A 22,807-nucleotide genomic window follows, 5' to 3' on the forward strand; every position below is an offset into this window, starting at 1 on the left:
CTTGACCAGAGGTTTCCCCCCACTATATATAGTCATGAGACCTTTGCTATTTACTTGGTCTGACGCTCTCTCACACTACGTCTGCCTTGGTCGTCCTCTAGACGTCGTTCTTTCTGACTCGACGAGTATCGAGAGTGCCGGATGTGGAGTAGACCATGTCGTCTTTTGCTGTCTTGCCACCTGGACGGGATGTTGGTCAGCTTGACCGCAGCGGTCAAATTTTGACCAGTACAAATGACATCATGAAACGACAAAAAATAATACAATCTATCCAAATATTGTATACATCAAAATAATACAATTTACTGTACAATACATTATGAAACGACACATAACAACCCTCCAAACAAATTGTAACTGCTTAAGAATGTGACGTCGTAATCAATAAAGTTAAAATAAAGATTGTGAATAACTTATGTTCATATAGCAAAGATAAAAAAGTTAGATAATTCTAATTCTCAGCTTTTGCGAAGAAGAAATAGGTAGGAATCTTGTGAACTTATATCACGAGCTGAAGCTACACCTACCATTATTGCTTATATGTTAAATCCACCTCATTTCTCATTTCTAAAATAAAAAATTTAAAACTAAATTACTTTTTAAATATAAAACATATTATTTTAACAAATCAATAATAGTAAAATATTATCATGTATATAATAATAGAACAAAGGAAGTACCAAAAATGGCGTGCACTAAATTTCCATTATGTGCGGAGTTCGGGAAAAGACCGGATCACAAGAATTTATTATACACATACTTACCCTATATTTCTGCAAGAGACTGTTTTTACAGTTCGAACTCGTGACATCCCGGTCTAATAGCAGGAAGTACCAAAAGCGGTGTCTGGTGCACTAAGTTTCCACTATGTACGAGATTAGGGAAGGATCAGACCATAAAGGTTTATTATACACATTTTTACCCTATATTTCTGTACGAGACTGTTTTCACGGTTCGAACATGTAACCTACCGGTCACATGACATCAATTTTATCAGTTACGCCAAGACTTCTGTAAGAGATTATTTTCATAATTCGAACCCATAATCTCTCGATTGCATGACAACATCTTTACCAGTTACGTCGAAACTACCGAAAGTACCAAAATAGTTAGTAAATGGTACAAGTAGAAATATGTTACAGTTGGTGAAATCAAACAGTATTTTTGGTAAATAAATAATGTTAGTACTACTAAAGAAAATAATAATAATGTTAGTATAGTACATAACAGTCACCATCTAATGCCGGCAATTTCTGTGAAGATGCCACTGAGAGAGTTGTGGCACTTTTTTCAAGAGAAAAAATAATGCTTCACTCACTAATTGTAAGAAGCCATTGTAGTACTAGTTAGGACATGAACAGTGGAAATAATCAAGAACTGAAAATACATTTTATGAAAAATGGGCTCCTCAAAAACCCATCATTATGTCTTCAATCCCAAGTTTAAAAAGTTAAAGACATGATGTGATTGCCACCATTACCTGTTTCTGTTTGTTTTTCTCTTATTACTGAGTATATCAAAATATCAAAAAGCTTCAATCTTTCTGCAATCTCTCTGAAGAATCTTTAATTTCAGACCAGACCAACAAAATCCCAGGTTTTTTTCTTACTCTATATCTCAGATCTTTTGAGAAAATGTTATGTTAATGCTCAAGTTTTGATCTTTATTGTGTTTTGGAATGTTGGAGTTGTTAATGATTTCATCTTTAGTTAATTCAGATTTTGTTGTAATCAGATCTTGTTGAGAAATGTTGTGATATTGCTCAAGTGTTGATCTCTTTTGGATTCTTGAAAGTTGGTGTTGTTAAAGATTTCAACTTTAGTTAATTCAGATTTTGTCCTAATCAGATCTTTTGAGAAATGCTGTGAGCTTAAGTTTTATTCTTTTTTAGGTTCTTGAAAGTTGGAGTTGTTAAAGATTTCATCTTTAGCTATTTAGATTTTGTTGTAATCAGATCTTTTGAGAAATGCTGTGATATTGCTCAAGTTTGATACTTTTTTAGGTTCTTTACAACGACAACAAACCCATTGTAATTACACAAGTGGAGTATGGGGAGTATAGTGTGTACCTTACCCCTATTTTACCTTATGAAATACAAAGCCTGTTTCCGGTGGACCCTCGGCTCAAGGAAGAGTATTTTTTTGGGTTCTTTGAAATCTTTAGTGATTCAAATTTGTTATAGCTGATTATTCATTCACAACAATTGTCAGCAAAGATTGAATTTTTTTTTTATAATAATTTTATATTCTTACTTTTTTGGCCTGTGAATGTAGTGATCTACGATTTAAATTTCCTCAGTGTTTTTATTTTGTGTTGTGTTGGCCTCTGTGAGAATTCTGTCCCAGATCTGTGATTTCTGCAACTGTTTTTAGTTTTTAGTTATTCACTGTTCCTTGAGCCGAGGGTTTATCGGAAACAGCCTTTCTATCTTTATAAGGTAGGGGTAAGGTCTGCGTACACGTTACCCTCCCCAAACCCCACTTATGATATTATGGTTTATTGTTGGTGTTGTAGTTATTTATAGGTGGATTTGGAAATGAACCTTTGTTACTATGAGTTTTAGATGAGACAATTTCTTTTGTGAATATTTAAGATGTAATTCTGATGATAATAATGCTGTCCTCTGAATATTCTGCTTATGTTTGCCTCGAAGATCTGTTATTTCTTTCAAAGTTGTAGGCGCCTGCTTTGTTTTCTTATGCTTTTTCCTTTTTTCTTTTTGCAATTTGCATGGGCAGATTGTTTTGGAGTGGGGCTTAGGTTTAGTCTTGCTGCACGTTGGAGCAACGCTACTATGCTTAAGCAAATCCTTGCAAAACTTCCTAGAAAATCATCGAAATGTGATTCGTTTGATACATCAGGAAGCAATTCCTGCAACAACACCACGAACTCGGGAAATGGAATTCCGTTTACCAATAGTTGCACTGTCATAGCAACAAGGCTGAATGTAGTGAAACGGATGTCGACAGCGATTTTTCCTACAAGTATTGTTGCTGGTAATGAGTCTGTGGCACCACACGTTCCCTTTAAAGATGTTTCAAATGGGGAGAAACAAAGCTTATTCATAAGCAAGTTGAATCTCTGCTGTTCTATTTACGATTTCAATGATCCTGATAAGGATTTGACGGAGAAGGACTTGAAACGACAAGTTTTGCTTGAGCTGAATGATTTTGTCGCTTCAGGATCCGCAAGATTTACAGAATCAGCAATCGCTGCGGTCTGTAAAATGTGTGCAGTTAACCTGTTCAGAACGTTTCCTCCTAAGTCATATCTCTCAGCTCGCAGTGAAAGTGAAGATGAAGAACCGATGTTTGATCCAGCTTGGTGTCATTTACAACTTGTGTATGACTTATTCCTTAGCGTCATTAGTCAAAGCTCTCTTGACGCAAAAGTTGCTAAGAAACACGTAGACCATTCTTTCATTTTGAAATTGCTTAACCTATTTGATTCTGAGGACCCAAGAGAAAGAGAATGCTTGAAGTCGATATTGCATCGTCTTTACGGGAAGTTTATGATGCACAGGCCTTCTATCAGAAAGGCTGTAAGCAATATTTTTTATCGTTTTGCTTTCGAGACCGAAAGGCATAATGGGATTGCCGAGCTTCTAGAGGTTTTTGGAAGTGTAATTAGTGGATTTGCTTTACCATTAAAGGAAGAGCACAGATCGTTTTTCTCCAGGGCGTTGATACCTCTGCACAAGCCGAAATCTTTGGGTGTCTATCATCAACAGTTAGCATATTGTGTCGTACAGTTCATAGAAAAGGAACAAAATCTTGCTAGCGTAGCGATAACGAGATTGTTGAGGTATTGGCCGGTGACAAGTAGCCAGAAACAGTTGATGTTCATCAGTGAGTTGGAAGAGCTTTTGGAAATGATCAGTGTTGCAGAATTTGAGAAGATCATGGTGCCGTTGTTTCGTCGTATAGGTTATTGCCTTAACAGCTCCCATTTCCAGGTAATGTATCTCAATCAAAGTGCTTGCTCTTGGCCTACTAGTCTTTTTCTTTTCTCTGTACACTATGTTTGGCTGTCTGAGGGACAGGTAAAAAAGCAAATAAAGGAGGCTGATTATCATACGCAACTGAATTGGAGAGTGTGATGTCTCATTAGAAAGAATCAGAAGTACTAATTTCATGTGCATGGTAGAGAAGTAGTTAATTCCAAATCTCTAGCTTAAGGTTAACTTCAGCTTCAAACGTCGTATCAACAACTTTAAAGTGTGGTTTTTTATGCTTAGGATGTCGCCAGGAATGAAAAGTTTGGTCCTTTTATGTATTTAGTAGCTACAAAAGTAGTTTTGACTTTAATTTGGACATTTGTGAAGATGTGGTTATCCAAAAAAGAAATAAAGTAAAGAAAAGAAACGAACCTTGGAAGTTGGATTTTGGGATCTTACCTGTCATTTGTTGCATTAACAACCCTTTTTGAAATGGAGCTTTATAGAAGAAGCTTTTCACACTGTACCTAGCGTCGTAAACCATATTGATTGGATAGTCTTAATCATCTGACTCACGGTGCTTGGTACTGTTAGTTGTGCAGAGTCAGCTCTATCTCTTGAAGTAACATGCTGCATTTCCATCCCTTTGAGGGGCGATAGCTCCAAAGATGTATCCAATTTAGGGAGATATTCCGGCCCTTGAAAGCGCCTTCTGTGCAATTTGTTTAGCCTAATATCTTTACTTTTCCAATGTGTGGGTGATAGGTGCATGTCACAAGTTCGAATCCTGTCAGTCTGTCACAGACAAAAAGCATGGTGTTTAAGTGGGAAGGTTAGAGGGGCGAGCCCATAATTCATCGAGTTTGAATCATGAACCATGGACTTTTGGGGATTTCTCGGTTATAAAAGAAATTTTTACTTTGCCAAATATCTGAGACTGGAAGTTCCTTTGACATAAATTATGCATATATCTTTTTTCTTAAATACTAGAATGAAAATGATCCTAGTGGAGGAGAGTGGATATTAGAGGATTCATATAGCCGACCTCAACTAGTTTAGGATTGAGGTATAGTTGTCGCCTTTTCTTTGTCCCCTCTGGTCGGAGTAAGTGGGGAGGGGGTTTGTTCCACTTGTTCAGAGTTGGGAATGTATTATTTATCTCATTAATTCTTGTTTCTGTGTTCGTCTTCTAAATGCCACTTTCTTTAACTCATTCACATACAATTGACTCCTCGCAACAAGTACCTTATTCTGCTGCATTTGATAAACTTGCAGGTGGCCGAAAGAGCACATTTCTTGTGGAACAACGATAACGTCCTTAACCTCGTGATGCATAACAGGCATGTCATCATGCCAATTATTGTCTCAGCTTTAGAACGTAACAGCCAAAACCACTGGAATAAAGCAGTTCTTAATCTGACACAAAATGTGAGGAAAGTCTTTTCCGAGATGGATGAAGAACTTGTACTCCACTGCCAAAGCAAACTCGAAGAAGAAAATTCAAAGTCAAATGTAGCAGCCGAGAGACGAAGGTTGACATGGGAGCGCCTAGAAATCGCTGCTAACTATCAACCTGTTACCATGCCTTCTAATATTTCCGGCCTGGTAAAACCCGCCACTTGTCTTGTTTCGTGCTAATATGATCGTTGATTTATATCAGAAGTATCTTAGCTCATTCACGTGGTTTATTCCGCGACCCAAAAAAAAACATGCATGTTGTTTAGTGTATGGATTTGTCTTGAATATGAATGTATATAGATTCAGATTTTACTAATTTCTAAAGCTGTGGTAAGTGATTACTACCATGACTTATTCTTTTGATTTTTAAAGAAGATAAGCCATTTGGTTGCACTCGCCTACATCACAGTTTTTTTTTGGGAATTGCGTCGAAATACTATTAAACATCAGCAATGAACTATATTAGTATGCTCTTCTTGTCAAGAATATGAAGAGATTAGTTTTTCAGTATCAAAAGAATGGTTTTAGCTGTTTGGTTTTGCAGGTTAGCAAATATTACTAAGTCATTGTCTTATTTTTCTTTCAACTATCAAAGTCAGATTGGATTTTAGCTTCTTTTGCATTTACCTTGTTGGAGGGGAACCTTGGAGCAACAGTGAAGTTATCTCCGTGTGACCTATAGGTCACGGGTTCGAGCCGTGGAATCAGCCATTGATGCTTGCATTAGGATAGGCTGCCTAAATCACACCCCTTAGGGGGCGGCCCTTCTCCGGAACAACGGTAAAGTTGTCTCTGTGTGACCCGTGGAATCAGCCGCTATACTTGCATTAGGATAGACTGCCTAAATTACCCCTTGGGGTGCGGCGTGAAGGCGGGATGCTTCGTGCACAGGAGTACCTTTTGCATTTACCTTGTAATATAATATAGGCCAATATTCTATTGAATTCTTGACGGGAAAATGAGGGGAGTACTCATTATCTATTGCCAACTAATCAGATTCGTGTCGTATAGGGCCTATTAAAGGGAGACGCATTTCCTATCAGGAATATCTCTATTTTCCGGTGTGGAACGCAAGACTTCTAGTTAAGGGTGGACTCTGAAATGATTAAGAATGAAATTTGATTGGGTTTACCCTATTTGTCCATAAAAAATTTCTTTCTTTTTTCGATTCCACACCCCCCCCCCCTCCCCCCTCCCCCAAATGTGTGTCCATGAAATTTGATAAGTTTCTGGAGATTTTTTTTCGAAAGTGAGTTTTTCAAAAATCAAAAAGTGATTTTGGCCACTTTTTCAAAATTTTCGAAAAAAACTTTTTTTCCCATTCACAAAACTGCAATAGTTTTTCAAGTGAAATGCATGTCCAAACATAATTTTAAATTTCAAATATAATTTTTAATTTGACTTCAAATACTACTTTTTTCTAAAAATTATAATTTTTATGTCCAAACGCTTAACCAACTAAGTCATAATATGTTAGAATACATAGACAACTCACAAGTATGGACCACTTGTTCCCAATGTCTTTACTTCCTGCCTTCCACATTTAAGTTATCTAGTTGTATTATGCACTTTGCATAGTTGTCTTCCCATTAATAAATGGAAAAAAAAAAAGAAAAACATAAAATATGCTCTAAAGACTTTCGCTTAACTGTCAATAAAGTTGGTGAAAATCATAAAAAAAAAAAAGTTCAAATTTCAGTTGAGGCAAAAAATACTATGTGATTCTTTCCACCTATGTCTTGATTTACATGAAGACAGATCTAGAATTAAACTTGATAGTAAGTTTAAATTCAACTTTTGAAGTTCTTTTGCACTAAACGAATTGTACTTTGAAGTTCATGGATTCAGAATATATGAAATTTTAGTAGCTTTTGGCACATATATATAATATTTAATAAAATTTTAATAGCTTTTTCATGCACATACGCATGTGTTTCATGTCGAAAATACTAGGTTCAACTTAACTCATAGCCAATAAACTCTATCCGCCTTTGGTTACTTGATACCTATGTTGCACTCGTACATGGACGAATCTATAGCCTAAATTATGGGGCACATGAACCCATGATTCTTTCGTCAAATTAGGTATTATCTATGTATTTCATAGAACTGATCCAATATTATGTATTGGCACTCATGCTCCATAAAGGCTGAATGCTGCACTTGGTTTGATACTTAATATTTACTCAAAGAAACAACGATCAATTCTCACTTTACATTTTTTCTTCATCCCTTCTTTAGTAGTGCACTCATGTTCTAAAAATCCTAGATCCGCCTTTGCAGTCATGAACGATAACCATGTTCTAAAATTCTTAAATTTGCCTTTGCACGCTCGTGAACAGTAACAAGTATCCGATAGAATAGTCGAGGTGACAAAGTAACTCCAACACCACCAATCTACTTTCTTTTAAGTATTATTAATTAGACAACTTACCATCTACTTTCTTTAGGCCCCTAGGCCCTAGCTATAATTGTTCATTGATTATTCACCTCTAGTCCATTTATATTCTCATCAACTTCACATACTTTATCTTAGGCAAAATCTTCCATTTCTCTTCACACAAAGAAAACAAATTGGGGAAAAACACAGAAAAAAGAAGAAGAAAGAAAATGAATTCTCCTCCAAAATATCAAAATATGTCATATTATGATCATGTCCAAAGGCGCCGAGAAGAAAAGGGATGCCTCTATGCTTGGTTTGTTTTTTTAACTCTCATCATTCTTTTTTTTTTTAAAAAAAAAAAAATGTTTTCGAGCAATTTTATGTATAGAGGGGCGAATTCAAAATTTAAACGTAATATGTTCAATCTTAAGTTCATAGTATGCAAAGCTCATTACTTATGGAACTACAATTTCGTATTTAGTATTTATTAAAATTTTAGTGATTTTTTTACGTATATATCTATGTTCCATGATGATTGCTGAGAATACTAGTTCAGTTTAACTCGTAGCACACTTCAGGGGCGGATTTACTCTATAAATTTGGGATTCTCGTGAACCCATGATCTTATCCGCAAATCAACCTTTTCCATGTACATAATTTATAAAAATTGTCTAATATTATCTTTGGGAACCCATGTTGTATAAAGTTTAGTGGTGCACTGGCTGGATGGTTGTTTTATTTCCCTAAGGACAAGGGATCGAATCCTGTTGGACTTTGCGTTAAAGTCGGTGGTGCACCCATGGTTGCAATACATCGACGACTAGTTTAAATATAGTGTAACTATATATGGTGAATTCATTTGAATACTGAATTTAACTTATGTGAACTAATTTGAAATTAATGCATAGTTGACTGATTTATAAGTATTCATGCTCTAATTTTATTTTTATTTTTGGAATTTAAATCTTAAAATTGCAGCATGTTCACTCTATGTTGCTGTTTCTGCTGCTACGAAACTTGCGAGAGCTGCTTAGATTGTGTCTGCTGTTGCTGCCCTTGAAACAAAAAATTACTGTATTTTACAAGATTGTTATTAGTATTTAATATTAGTATTTAATATTTCAATAAATGGGATGTTAGGATGTTACATATCACTATTGTATCTACTATGTTTTATATCCTTGTAATTTAATTTCTCTCTACTCCAAGTGAAATTTCAATACTTTTCTCGAAAAGTTGTTGAATTACAGTCAAACCTCTCTATAACAGCCTCGTTTGTTCTGATATTTTTTGGCGGTTATAGTGAACTGTTGTTATAGAGGACATATATTATAACACAACATAATAATCGGTTCCGAGAAAAACTTGGCTTTTGTAGTGAATAGTTGTTATTGGCGATGTTGTTATAGAGATGTCGGACTGTATATTTCTTTAAGTACATAACACAATATCTTACTTAAAAGACAAACATGTAATTACCAAAAAATAAAAGACAAAGATGTAAGTGTAAATGGATTTTTACATAATTAGTAAGTATATCTCACTATAGAAGAGTACTTGCATTATTTGTTAGGATTTTATTCCATTGACTAGAATTTAGTTTCCCTTATTTTGGCAATTAATAAACAGTTTGTTATTTTCTACAGTATGCTACAGAAAAATAAATAAAATCAGGTTAAATTCAACTGAAATAGTCAAATAAGACAAAACTTTGTGTAAGTCAAAAGTAGAATAATAGTAGTCAAATCAATTAAAAAGGTTTAATCTCAAACTACGCATTTAGATTTAAAATGTTGAGATTATTTAAGTACACAAGTTTTTAATGCGAGAAGGCGAATTTAAAATCTAGAGTCATCACGAAGATATCTCTCCGCAAAGAGTGTCATATGCCATCATTTCATAAAAATATATTTTATCTTAAAATATATTTTTTCTTGAACAATATATTTCTGATACCACTTGAAAGTAATACAAGGTAAAACATCCTCCTTGAAGTCAACATAGTCTTAAACACAAAGTAACACACTTACAAGCCAAATTGTGACAAAACCCGATATCACTTGCATAAAATCCTTCAAGCGTCACTGATCTAGTATCTGTGGTTAGAAACACTATAATCTTATTATATGTATACATATGAAACTTTTCTTTTTATTGCATACGTGGATAACTTCAAGTGAAAGCGAGTTCAGTTGACAACACATAACCTGTTCGAAATCTGCCTCTAACTTCAATTCTGAGCTATTTTAAGGATGGAATCGATCTTTTAAACCCTTGAAGATCTTTGCGTTAATTTCAGCTTGAGGAGGCAGAGGTCTTGGGTTTCTGAGACAATCAACAAATCTCCATAGGCAATTGCAAATAGGTCGACACCAAAAAAGGGTAATCCCTATTTGTCCAATCATTCCTCCTGTGAAAGCAACAATAGCTAGGGGCTCCATGTTCCTATAATTTCTTTCTTTTTCCCGATATAATAGATTAAATTACACTGATAAATAAAAAGATCTTATACCACCAATATATATATAACTTAAACACTTGAGAGTTTAGATTGAGAGAGCTTGTTTCAAGTTCAAAACAAACACAAAAAACTTCACTTTTATGGCATGAAAGGGAAGTTCTTTTTCACAGACATTAAATTTTGGTTGGTGTTATCATAATTACTGAATTAAACAGAACTTTATCTAGTAACATTCTGCATTTATTTCATTGCTAACAGTGATTTACTCTTTGAAGAAACTGCTAGAAGTGTGCCATAAAGTTTGTTATATTAGTGATTTATTTCATGCATATTAATTTAGACGCTTTTAACATAGCCATGAAATTGGTATAAGACGATTTATTAAATACATTAATTTAACTTATATTTATGGTTTTCATTAATTGCAATTAATAAAGATGTTAAAAATGTATTGCCTAGGCTCTTGCTATGGTATGGTGGTCTAGACTTTAAGGTGCCATTTGGTTGGAAACAAGTCATTCCAGGATTAGGATTAAAAAATACTATAAGCGCGGGATAATTAATCTTAGGATTAGTTATACCGCAATTTTATCCCAACCAAACATGAGATAAACTCATCTCAAATTTAGTTACGAGATTAATTATCCCTTATCTCTTGTATCAAACGAGCCCTAAGATAACAGCTATGCAAATCACTATTTTTGTCAATAAACTTCCTGCAGTTTGTCCAGAAAGTAGTTTGATTAGAGTTTATGATTATACCCACGAGAAAAAAAAAAGGAAAACAAAGTATTTTCTTTCGATAACAGAAACCAAATAAATCATAGAGAACATTACCTCACAACCATCAGTATGGTAAATACTTACCCGCACCCGGTGTTTACACCAAACTTAGGTAATTTAACTTTTGCAGTTAAAAGTTACAGTGAGGTTTGGGCACAACAAGCAACCCTATTTTACAGTATCTGAATGGCCTAGAATGCCTGAACATACATAAAGCTAGTTGAGACCTCTTATCTTATACCTTTCTACAATATTTACTAATTCTACCTCAAAGAAAGGAAGGAACCAAAAATAAAATATTGAAAACTTCGGGAAGGGGCGATACCTAAGTGAAGAAGGGTACAGGGACGGGTCCATTATCCATTGAGTTTCAAACTGTGCGCCAAACTGGTCCTCGAGGATTTTTCGGGTTTGTACTCTAAACAGCCTCTGCTTTGCAGGTTGTCTTGTAATGTCCAGTTTGATTGCACTTACCACAACGGACAGTATGCTTTTCACGGTTATGATCTTCCACACATAACCGCTTCTTTTCAGGTCGTCCAGGTGGTCGACGACACTTGGGTGGCCGCACTAGTCGGGCTCTCGACCATTCAAGTTTATCAGAGATGGGGTATACCTCTTTACTATAACTCTCGCGGTAGCTAGCTGCAGTGAAATATTTCTCTGTGAAGTCATACACATCCTTTTTACATGATAAGAGAGCAGCAACAGCATGAGAACACGGCATCCCATACAACTGCCAATCACGGCAAGAACAAGTTCGGGATCCTATATTCACAATGTCTGACCGCTCTGCTGAGAGAACTTCAAATTCAACTTCATCTGACCTTAACACTTTATATTTGGCAGCAAGAGTTCTTGCTTCCATAATGCGCTTCTCAGCAGATGGAGCAAGGGTTGAACTCCATGTACTACTCCTTGACCGCCGCTGTTCGAACTCTTCCATTAACTTACTGTGAATCCGTTTAATCACCTGAATAATAGGAAGCTCCCGCGCTTCTAGAATCCATTTATTGAACTCATTAATGTTCGAAGAGAAATGACCATATCTTGTTCCGTCTAAATGTATTAAAGCCCAGCACGAAGGAGGATACTGTTGAAGCCACGTCGCTGCATCTGAAGAAACCTCCTCAATTTCAGCCATTTTCTCTTTAAACCCCGTGGTGGACGTAGAATATGCGGCTTTCCAGAGGAGTTGAACAAGCTTTGAATTCTTGAACTCTTTACTGATGCTTTCACTCAGATACTGCACACAAATTGCATGACAAGAAGAGGAAAATGTCCTCTTCACAGCATCTGCAATACTTTTTTGTCCATCAGATAGAAATGTAAGAGGTGATATCTTCTCAGTGCTCATCTCCAATGCCTTGCGCAACTCTAACAAGTACCACATCCAGCTATCATCATTTTCTTCATCGACAACACCAAAGGCAAGCAGAAATACTCCACCATCAGCATCAAAAGAAGTGGCGGATAATAAAGTACCTAAGTATTTGCTCTTAAGCTGGATACCACCAAGACAAATAACAGGCAAGCAACCCTTCACGAACCCATGAAGAGAAGCATGAAAGGAAATGAAGAACCTCTGAAACCGACTCTCTGAACCAGCTGTAAAAACCTCAGCATAACTTCCAGGATTTGTCTTCTTGATTTGTTCACAATATGTAGGTAATAGACAGTATCCTTCTTCAGAAGAGCCATATATAGCTTGCAGCCCTCGTTCCTTGGCCCTCCAGGCTTGTTTGTATGGTATAGTTATCCCATACTGCTTATAAATATCATGCAAAATGTCTTTTGGCTTGTAATTTATGTTGTCACGCAAACGCTCCTCTATGAAGTTCACTATCCAATCAACAGAAGCCTGATGTCCATTTTGTGCATTTTTTCCGCAGGTATGTGTTCCCTCAAGGCTTCTTATAGTAAAGGTAGGGGCATTGGGAAGCTTAACTGCACGAATACGCCACGGACAACCATCTGAGGCACATTTTGCACTGTAGCGAATCAGGTCACTTTTTACTATGCGAAGCTCAAAATGTTGTGCAATAGCAGCCTCTTTAATTGCACTGCGCAAGGCCTTGACATCAGGAAACTCTTGGCCAACAAAAAAAATTTCATCCTCCATGAAACAACAATTTATGGAATCTCCACTTTTAAACAGCTAAAGTCCCAACTTAGCTTATTGGGAGTTGACATGTGAAGGAACTGAGGAAAGCAGACAATGCATCCAAACCTGTATATTCAACACGCAATTGCATTAGCATGAGCCAGCAGTTTGAAAATGCATAAATCTTTCGTCAAACCTCTCAAGCCTTGATCAGCAAAGGTCAAAATGGTTAGATGCTTCATCAGCATAGGGTGAAAAAGGTCCTAATAGAAAATGTTTGCAAACATGCAGGTTAAAAAATATGACTTTTCTCGACCTAGTTTCTAGGAAGGTTTATGTCATCAGACTCAACATATGTGCTAATAAAATGAAAGAATAACTTTTGATAAGAAAAAAATGAAAAGAGCAGTTCCTTGGACATAATGCAAAAATCCCATTCGAAAACATAATATCGTGCCTATTCTTTTAGGCATCAGTTGGCTATAAAAGAGATCACTACGAGACTGTGGAACAGATCGGTAGACTGGAATTTAAAATCAAACAAATGAAATTACTTCATACGATCCAAAATCGACACAGATTGAAACTAAATATATTTCGAATACGGCAAGCAATAACGTCGCAAAGCTGAACATAGAATAAATGCAATGGACTGTGAGGTTATGACCTGTTGCATAATCCAAATCATATGATACTCCCACTAAAGATCTTCAGGACATAGAATCTAGTAGAATTAGAGAAATGCTTGATCCACATTAAAGATAAAAACCAAAGTTTTGCTTTCTATATTTCCAATAATATGGGATTTGTAGTGATTGACTGATTGATATTTCCTACAATTAAAGAAAATAAATTAAACTACTAATCCGGCTCACGCCGTAAATAGATGCCCCCTTGGTCCATTTCAAATTCAGCCAGAGGTCTTTGAGTACAAATTCTTTTTTTTGGGACCAAGAAATATGATTAGATTGAGCTTTGAAACTCGGTGGATAATAGGTTCACCCCTCTACCTTTCTCGAGTTAAATACCAGCCTTGATTCACCAACCAGGCTTCGAATTCATTACATGTGTCTACCACACATCCAGCGAGAACACACATGGCATGGACTACCAAGATATCTTATTATTGATTGCTCCCTAAGATATCACATCGATAAGGACCTAGAGAGCTGCCTTTGCTTTTGGCATTCCTTCATAGATCTCCAGATTTTAACCATACACACGAAATTCCACTCTCCTTGTCTCACTCAAGTGAATCCGTTTCGAGAGCATTCCGCCAATTATTGGCGTTGTAATACCTTTTGCCCTACTTAACAAAAGATAGGACACAATGGAAGAAAAGGATTTATATAAACGATACATGTTATTTGAGAATATGTTTAAGCCGTTAGCACCTTTACTATGTCTTCGTTTAGACTTTCAGAAATTTATACATTTAGAAAATATCCAGGCCTTATACTTTATATTTAGATTTGCATAATATTGGCATGAGATGAGTTTAAATGGAGTAACATGGTTAGAGAGGATTCATATTGCCAACCAAACTTGTTTGGCACTGAGGCGTAGTAGTTGTGGTTGTAATACCTTTGCCTTTGAACCCCTGGCTGCTCTTTGAGTACAGACTTTAAAAAAACGTGACCCAGTCTCTCCCAGCACACTCAAGCTCATTATTAGTGAACAAAATCAGCTGCACATTGTATCCTTGGCGATTCAAATCACCTCGCCTAACCCCCCTAATCTAAAACTTACCCCCACATTGTATTTACACCAACTCAATGAACATATGACACATATCTTCACATACCACTCTTATCACTAAATCATAGTTAATCAATACTTAATTTATGAACCAACCATGGTAAATTAGAATGATCTGGTGTAAACACTAAGTTTTTACCATTTAATTGCATATGAGCAACCAATTGTGAAAAGTCAACCTAGTTATCTCCAAAATCCCATGGGATAGAAAAAAACATAGATCAATATGATAAATTTTTTATAAGAGCATTTCCAACATAATACTGCAACATGCACCCAAGGGTGTCACCTAATAGTCAATAAAGTGGGCGGAGAACTATAAAATCTCGGGTTCAAATACCAGCGGTGTAAAAAAAAACACGGGGTGATTTCTTCCTATCGGTCCAAGGCTCCAAGCCTTAGTGAGCAGAATTACCCACCTATATAGGTGGGAGTATATCGTACCTGGTGGAATAGTTAAGGTGCACTCAAGCTGGCCCGAACACCACTACCATTAAAAAAAAACATAATACTGCTAAATTCTTTGTAGCTTATATAATATATACTAAAGAAAACTTCAATTCCTCAACACAGAAATTGGAAAAAAAAAACTAGAGAATAGTGCCCATGAAAAGAACATTTAAAATTACTAATAGTTTTAATGAATTTTAAAAGGGGAAATAGTAAAAGAAATGGAGGAAAGTTGTAACCGTTACCTAAATCGGAGTAGTGGACGGCGGCGATGGGCTGAGGAATCAGTAATATGGCAGATGACGGAGGTTGATTTGGGAATTTTCCGATCACCGTTGGACGATTTTCGAAACCCTAATTCGATGTTTTGTTCACAGAGAAGTAGAAATTAGAAAATATTTTTGCCTAACCCGTTTTTGAGTTTGTTTGCTAACTTGGTACCCGTTTCGACCGTTTGTTTTGGTTTAAGCTTTTCGTAAAAAAGAAAAATCATAAATATTTTGGAGAAGGTTTTGGAATATTTTGTACTACTACTAACCTTCTCCTTTAATTCTCGATATCCACACCCTTCTATCGGGGATGTCTCATTAAACTTAAGTTGAGTCATATCTCGCCTAATCACTTCTCCCCAATACTTCTTTGGTCTATCTCTACCTCTCCTCGTACCCACAAAGTTCAGTCTCTCACACCTCGTTACTGGGGCATTTGTGCTTCTCCTCTTCACATGCCCGAACCATTTCAGCATCCTCTTCATTTTATCCTCCACATGGGCCACTCTCCCCTATTTTCAAATATTTTCGTTCCTAATCTTATCTAACAATATAGTTGGTCTAACTACCACTTCATAGAACTTATCTCAAGTCTAAGTGACACCTTATTATCACACATGACACTGAATGCGAGCCTCTATTTCATCCACCTTGTTCCCATACGATGTTTGACATCCTCATCAATCTCCTCATTACCTTGTATTAGTGACTCAAGGTACTTAAAACTTCCTATCTTAGGGGGTGACTTGTGTATCAAGCCTCATATCCATGTCTACTACCTGAGTTACTTTGTTGAACTTGCACTCAAGTATTTTGTATCCTACTCAACTTGAAACCTTTAAACTCCAGGGTCTATCTCCAAACCTCCAGCTTATCGAGAACACCACCCCGCATCTCATCAATCAGAACTATGTTATGTGTAAATAGCATAGACCCAGCACTTCCCCTTGAATGTGCTGCGTTAGTGCATCCATTGCCAATAAAAACAGGCTAAGGGTCAATCCCTGGTGTTACCCCATCATAACAGAGAACATTTCGAGTTTCCTCCCACTTTTTTTATTCGGGTCTTAACTCCATCTTACATGTCCTTAATCGCCCTAATGTAGGCTACGTGCACACATCTAGCCTCCAAATATCTCCATAAAGTCTCTCATGGATTTTTATCATATGTTTTCTCTAGGATGATAGGATTTAGTCTTAGACTGCTAGTGGTCAGTGTTGTGTTTACACTACTTTTTCATTTTCATAGTGCCGGACATTATTTACTGGTCATTGTTTCTGCCTTTCATCTATTCACTGATTCTTATGTTGTTGTTATTATTTCCATGATGGTACTGATGTATTTTTGCTTTTTGTTTTTTTGTCTTCTTAAGCCGAGGGTCTATCAGCAACAACCTCTCTACCCTATCGGGGTAGAGGTAAGGTCTGCGTACACACTATCCTCCCCAGACCCCACTTGTGTGACTATACTGGGTCGTTGTTGTTGTTGTTTCTCTAGGTCAATGAACACCAAATGCAAGTCCTTCTTCATCTCCCCTATACTACTCTACCTATCTTCTTACGAGGTGAATGGCTTCCGTAGTCAAACGACCCGGTATGAATCAGAATTAATTTTTGAAAATAGACACACTCCTCTTCACTCTCACTTCTACCACCCTCTCCCAAACTTTCATAGTACTGACTTAGCAGCTTGATATCCTATAGTTATTGCAATTTCAAATATCTTTATTGTTCTGTATAACAGGATCTCAAGTTCGAGCCTTAAAATAGAGAAATTCTCAGTAAAAAATCTGGATTGGTCGGGTAAGGGTACCAAATATAAATGGTTAGGTTATAACCCAAAAAAAAAATGCTCCCTAAAAATTAGAAATTTCAAATAATTAGAAACTTTAAGAAAAAAAATCGTTTCTAATTACTTTTTTAATATTATTTTCTGGCCGCAGTAGATCCTCCACTCAATTATTGTGTTTTTGTTGTATGATTTTGCAAATTGCAACAATCTAAGCTTACTCTACGTGCATTCCCCAATTTACCCTTATCTTTCCCTTTTCATGATTTCCATTTTCAAAGTTCCTCTCTCTCTCTCTCTGTGTCTCTCCCTCTCTCTCCAAATTTGCCTTTTCACAGATATTTCTATAGAATCACAAATCAATCTCAAAGGCTATTTACTTTATATTTCTTTACCAAAAAACAACACAAAAATACAATCTTTTTGCAAACCCCAGATTCCCATATTCACAGAAATTTCAATAGAATCACAAACCAATTTCTAAAACTATTTTTTTTAATTTGTTAATAAAATGGACCTAAAAATACAATCTTTTTGCTAACCCCAAGATTTCCCTTTTCACAAAAAGTTCATCAAATGGGAGAAGAGAGCACTTCAAATGATAACAATGCAAATAATGATAATAATGGAAGCAGCTATGAGTCACCAGTTATATTGAATGTGTATGATCTTACCCCTGCTAATCAGTACACTGTTTGGTTTGGCTTTGGAATCTTTCATTCTGGTATTGAAGGTAAGAAAATTTTAATTTTGATCTTTTTGGAGATTTCTATTTATGGATTTTCTTAAAGTCTGTGTGAATTTAGATATTTTTCTTTGATATTGCTTATCATTGTTAGAATTTAGATGTGGGCTATTGGGATATTGTTGTGGGATTGGTGATAAGGAAGGTATAGCAACTAGCAGCAAGTTTTGAGCTCATGGGTGGGGTTGGGGGTTTGGGGTGGGGGGATTTGGGGGTGGGGTGGGCTTTACGATAGTCCAAAAAAAAAAAATTATAGTGGGGTTTTTACAATATTGGCTTGAGATGTGTTTATATGGAAAAACACGGTCCGTAAGGATTCATATAGCCATCCCCAACTGGTTTAGGATTGAGGCGTAGATGTTATTATTGTTGAATGTGGAAGCTTTTTTATTCAGTGTTAAGGTTATGGTTGGATGTCTATAGAAAGCTGCAGATGGAAAAGACCATGTATTTAGATTAAGTCCGGAACCAATTGTCACTGAAGTAGTGAGTGCAATGGGAACTTTGCGCCACTGACTAAAAATTCGCGATCTATCTCTGGTTAAGTTGAAGTTCTTCTTGTTGATACTATGAGAAATCTCAATGGAGTTCAGCTGCAAACCCCTGAGCCACAAAGGGCAAATAAGAGAAAGGTAGAAAAAATGTGAGGCTGACATTAAAGATATTTATTTGAGAGTGATTCCGATATTAGTGCTCTTGTGATTCTAATATCAAGTTGATGATGAGGTATTTAGCTCTTGTCAGTGATGTGTTATTAATTTCCTTGCTGTTGGGCCAAAAGACAACATTTGTAAATTTGCTTACAGATATATGATAAATGGGGTTCTGTAATACGTGTAGTGTTGAGTAATTATCGGCTTAGAGGGTAAGCATGAAGCCATAGATGTTGCAAGGGTCATACTTAAGTTGATGCTGGTATTTTGTCTGTCATTTTTTGAAAAATGGGCTATGTTGCTCGGACTCCCTGAAAATTTTGCCTGGTGCGTGTCAGATCTTCCAAAAGTAATGCCTTTTTGGAGGATTTTACATAGGTGCGGCAGCATTTTCGAGTGTCCGCGCAACATAGTAGATAGGTGAGAGTAAAAGGAATAACTTATAAAGATTGGTTGCTTTCTGACTAAGCTCATGGGACACTTCCAAAATAAACAATAGTTTACCGGAATCCATGTATAATGGGGAGAAGATCATTTTCGTGGATATTAATTCTTCAATGTTATATGAAAGATGCTATGGCTCATTATCTTTTAAAGTTGTTGCAAGGGCTCGTTGTGTGCAATCAATTGAGGAACTCTCTTTTACGTGTTATATGGTTTTTCCCTTTCCATGTAAGGTAACTACACTCAGATGCTTTTAGTAGTAAATGGGTCTCATCTGTTTTACTTGGTTTTCCTCTCATTTCATCCTTTCCTACAATTTTCTGAATTATTCAACTATAAAGGGTCATGCTTGTATAAGCATTACCGTCAAAGGACAGCATTTTTTGCTCATATTGTGTTTAGATATCTTATTTGTCGCATCATCTTCCCAACATTTTGAGACATTGAAAATGTTGAAAGGTACCAACCCCAAAGATGCAAATTATTGCACTTCTCAACTCCAACTGTCATTTCTTAGATTCACCAGTCATATCAAATATCAATATTGTTATACATGGAGTTCCAAATAATTATGACCGAGAGATACAAGACAGTAGATACACTTATCTTGGTCATATGGTCTGGATTATTCACGATACATCAAATCCGTATATCAAATCTTAATGGCAGTATTATGTTCAACTTAATACTTGGAATAGGTTGACAACTGACAAGCTTATTTGTCATCAAACGAACTTAATTCCTTGACTGAATATGTTCTTTTCAAGAGAAAAGAAGAAAAAATTCGACATGGATAAACTTTTAAGGTTCTCTTGTATTTTGGGTATGGATTTTAGAACGCAGGTATGCTGAATATATTCACATAAAGCTCTTATATATAGCATAATAAATGACCTTCGTTGATTGGAGTTTGAATTTCTCTTTTTTTTTTTTGATGAAGTAATGGAGTTTGAATTTCTCTTTGCTTATTGGCAGTCCACGGTATGGAATATGGATACGGAGCGCATGACTTTCCCATAAGTGGCGTGTTTGAAGTGGAACCTAAGAGCTGCCCTGGTTTCATCTACAGATGTTCAATCCCATTGGGTCGTATTAAGATGCCTCCCTCTGAATTTCAAGCATTTCTTGAGAATATGGCTTCCGAGTATCACGGGGACACCTATCACCTCATTTCCAAGAACTGTAACCATTTCACAGATGACATAGCGCAAAGACTAACAGGGAAAGGAATCCCCGGATGGGTGAATCGGCTTGCCAGAGTTGGTATGTATAATTTTGGTTCACTGAATATCATTTCCTCTAGTTTTGACTTTTCTTTTGGTCCCCTAGGCAAGTTACACATTTGGCATGTCGACCAAAAATAATTACATCCGCTAGCCAAATAACAAAAAATATGTATATTATATGCTTGTTGCTACTGCTCCTTTTTATTTTGTCCTTGAGCCGAAGGTCTTTGGAAACAGCCTCTCTACCTCCTACCCCCACAGGGTAGGGGTAAGGTCTGCGTACACACTATCCTCTCCAGACTCTACTTGTGGGATTATACTGGGTATGTTGTTGTTGTATATGTATATTATATATTAATATGCAAAAAATATACATTTTGCCGGCTATTATTTTTGGGAGCGGCTATACTGTTTAGTTTTCCCTTCATTGTTTCATCGTGATATTTTGTCCCAGATATAACTGCAAATAAGCATTTAGGTATATGATCTACCTTAGGTATATGAGGGTTTGTGGAAATTTATTCTTCAGATTTGTAGAAGGCACAAACCTAAACCTGTTTATTTTGATGCATCTGAAAATCTTGTCTTAATGTTGTTATCTGCTCATTTTAATTGACTTCTGTGGGAATGAAGTGCTTGACATATAAGCTAATGATCTCATAAAGTTATTTATTCGATTTGATCGAGTTAAAGCTCGTCCAATTCTTGAGAGCAGGATAAGCTACAACCCATAAAAGGAAAAAGCAAAAATATTAGTACTTTATTCTCTTTTGCAACGTTTTTCAAAAAGATATGGTCTCTCTACTTAATGGATGTGAGGTTTCTTGCTGATTCTTCAGTAGTGGCTTTAAATCTTTTTTTGCTAACAAAGATGACTTTGTGGTCATAACATTTATGTGTTACCTTAAGTCTTCAACGTGCCTCTCATATTTCTGTAACCTCACAATGCGATTAGCATTTATGGCGAGCGGATGACACGAGTCTTAAAAGGTGTCGTTTATTTATAATTTCAGGTGCTTTCTGCAGTTGTCTTCTTCCTGAGAGCCTCCAAGTGACAACTGTTAAACAGCTTCCCGAGTATCATCCTTGTGCAGGTAACATGATCCATATCCTTGTAATGATAAATAGAAAATGATATACTTATACTATGAATTAGTATTATTAAAAGCCATGACTTCGTCGTAAAACGATGAAGCGAGCAAAGCGAGGGGTTATATTTTACGGGGGAAACCATCCGCTTCATAAAAGTCTGAGCGCTTCAAACAATGACATGCAAAAGTAACCCCAAGAAGAAGTGGTTGGTTCTTTGAATCTCAACTTTGAGGGGTTCGATTAATATCAATATTGTTGCCCTTGGATACTACAAAATAGTAAATTTAATTGCAATTTGATCATTCTAGTGCAAAATTCATATACGTTCAGTATGTTTTAATGTCGTGAATTGTGCGTTGTACTTCAAAAAAGTATACACTTACACGCTTTTCACTTCAAACCCATGGACCTTGTTGCTTGTTGGCGTTTTTCGCTTTTAGAACCACTGCTATGAATATATCATTTATATATCTCTTATGTAGTATGTTCATTCAATAACAAGACTCTTTTCTTTATATCCAGAAGAAGATGAGAGTGGGTCAATGTCAACTGCAACACCCCACGAACCAACTGAAAGCGAAGATGGTGATCAAGATAAGCACTTGTTGTCACCTCCAGTTGGAAGTCGTGAAGTTGCTTTTATAAGGGAGACCCCGAGGTCAAACGTGCTGCCTGAATAAGGCTGGATTGAAGTATTTCAGGCATTCCGATAAGTACTATTGGTTTTCGAAAGGCTGTGGACATATCAAGCATATCCGCTGCTCAAATCACTCGTTTGCTATATGAATTACTAGTTCATTGATTTTCATGCCTTCTCCTTTTGGTTATTAAGGTTTCCTTAGTGTGCTAGATGTAGAAGTCAAAATGCAGGATTCTTCTCTGTAATTTAAGCACGCCTTTGTTAGAGCGCAGAAATATTCGCTTTAAACATTCTTGAGCTTGGAAGTTGAAACATCCCAGTGTTTGTGAAAATTTGAGATACTGGACATCTATTGAGAATGTAAAGATTCTAAGGAGGTATTCTGATGTTATGTCAATGTGTAACTGTCTGATTTTTCCAATTTCAGTTTATTTCCTTTTATTCTGATTCTTGCTGCTAGTACCCTTTGGTTTTTCTATTATTTTTTTGTTGTATTACTCTTGTTCTGGCTATCATAGATTCCCTATTATTACCTGTACTTGCTTCTGCTCGAGTTCATTACTATCATGTTGTTGCCTCTGTTTCTTTTTCATAACATTTTCATGATTTCCTATT

At 36.2% G+C, this 22,807-nt stretch overlaps 3 protein-coding genes and 1 long non-coding RNA gene across 4 annotated transcripts; 3 read left to right on the forward strand and 1 right to left on the reverse strand.

Moving 5' to 3' along the window:
- The first annotated feature begins 1,150 nt into the window (after positions 1-1,150).
- On the forward strand, positions 1,151-5,794 carry LOC107827322 (serine/threonine protein phosphatase 2A 57 kDa regulatory subunit B' kappa isoform). Its single transcript, XM_016654420.2, has 3 exons — positions 1,151-1,596; positions 2,739-3,955; positions 5,213-5,794. The coding sequence occupies exons 2-3, from the start codon at positions 2,795-2,797 to the stop codon at positions 5,573-5,575; spliced, it is 1,524 nt and encodes a 507-aa protein (XP_016509906.2). The 5' UTR covers positions 1,151-1,596; positions 2,739-2,794; the 3' UTR covers positions 5,576-5,794.
- A 2,130-nt stretch (positions 5,795-7,924) lies between these two features.
- LOC107827315 (uncharacterized) lies at positions 7,925-9,142 on the forward strand. Its single transcript, XR_001657497.2, has 2 exons — positions 7,925-8,091; positions 8,757-9,142. It is a non-coding gene; the product is annotated as an uncharacterized LOC107827315 (long non-coding RNA).
- A 1,865-nt stretch (positions 9,143-11,007) lies between these two features.
- On the reverse strand, positions 11,008-15,781 carry LOC107827335 (uncharacterized). The gene is made up of 2 exons (XM_016654436.2): positions 15,580-15,781; positions 11,008-13,252 (listed from the first exon to the last, which is right to left on the reverse strand). Exon 2 carries the CDS (start codon positions 13,142-13,144, stop codon positions 11,441-11,443), a length of 1,704 nt encoding a protein of 567 aa, XP_016509922.2. The 5' UTR covers positions 13,145-13,252; positions 15,580-15,781; the 3' UTR covers positions 11,008-11,440.
- A 1,899-nt stretch (positions 15,782-17,680) lies between these two features.
- LOC107827356 (deSI-like protein At4g17486) lies at positions 17,681-22,633 on the forward strand. Its single transcript, XM_016654468.2, has 4 exons — positions 17,681-18,125; positions 20,210-20,497; positions 21,474-21,554; positions 22,075-22,633. The coding sequence occupies exons 1-4, from the start codon at positions 17,969-17,971 to the stop codon at positions 22,230-22,232; spliced, it is 684 nt and encodes a 227-aa protein (XP_016509954.1). The 5' UTR covers positions 17,681-17,968; the 3' UTR covers positions 22,233-22,633.
- Positions 22,634-22,807: the final 174 nt, after the last annotated feature.

The sequence above is a fragment of the Nicotiana tabacum genome, chromosome 8, assembly GCF_000715075.1.
Source record: "Nicotiana tabacum cultivar K326 chromosome 8, ASM71507v2, whole genome shotgun sequence".
NCBI lineage: Eukaryota > Viridiplantae > Streptophyta > Magnoliopsida > Solanales > Solanaceae > Nicotiana > Nicotiana tabacum.

Bases quoted from the DNA above. Each gene is read 5' to 3' on its own strand.
- LOC107827322 (XM_016654420.2), top strand. From the start codon at position 2,795: ATGCTTAAGCAAATCCTTGCAAAACTTCCTAGAAAATCATCGAAATGT. The intron at 3,956-5,212 runs GTAATGTATCTC...ATAAACTTGCAG, and splicing joins TTAACAGCTCCCATTTCCAG to GTGGCCGAAAGAGCACATTT.
- LOC107827335 (XM_016654436.2), bottom strand. From the start codon at position 13,144: ATGGAGGATGAAATTTTTTTTGTTGGCCAAGAGTTTCCTGATGTCAAG.
- LOC107827356 (XM_016654468.2), top strand. From the start codon at position 17,969: ATGGGAGAAGAGAGCACTTCAAATGATAACAATGCAAATAATGATAAT. The intron at 20,498-21,473 runs GTATGTATAATT...TTATAATTTCAG, and splicing joins GAATCGGCTTGCCAGAGTTG to GTGCTTTCTGCAGTTGTCTT. The intron at 21,555-22,074 runs GTAACATGATCC...CTTTATATCCAG, and splicing joins CGAGTATCATCCTTGTGCAG to AAGAAGATGAGAGTGGGTCA.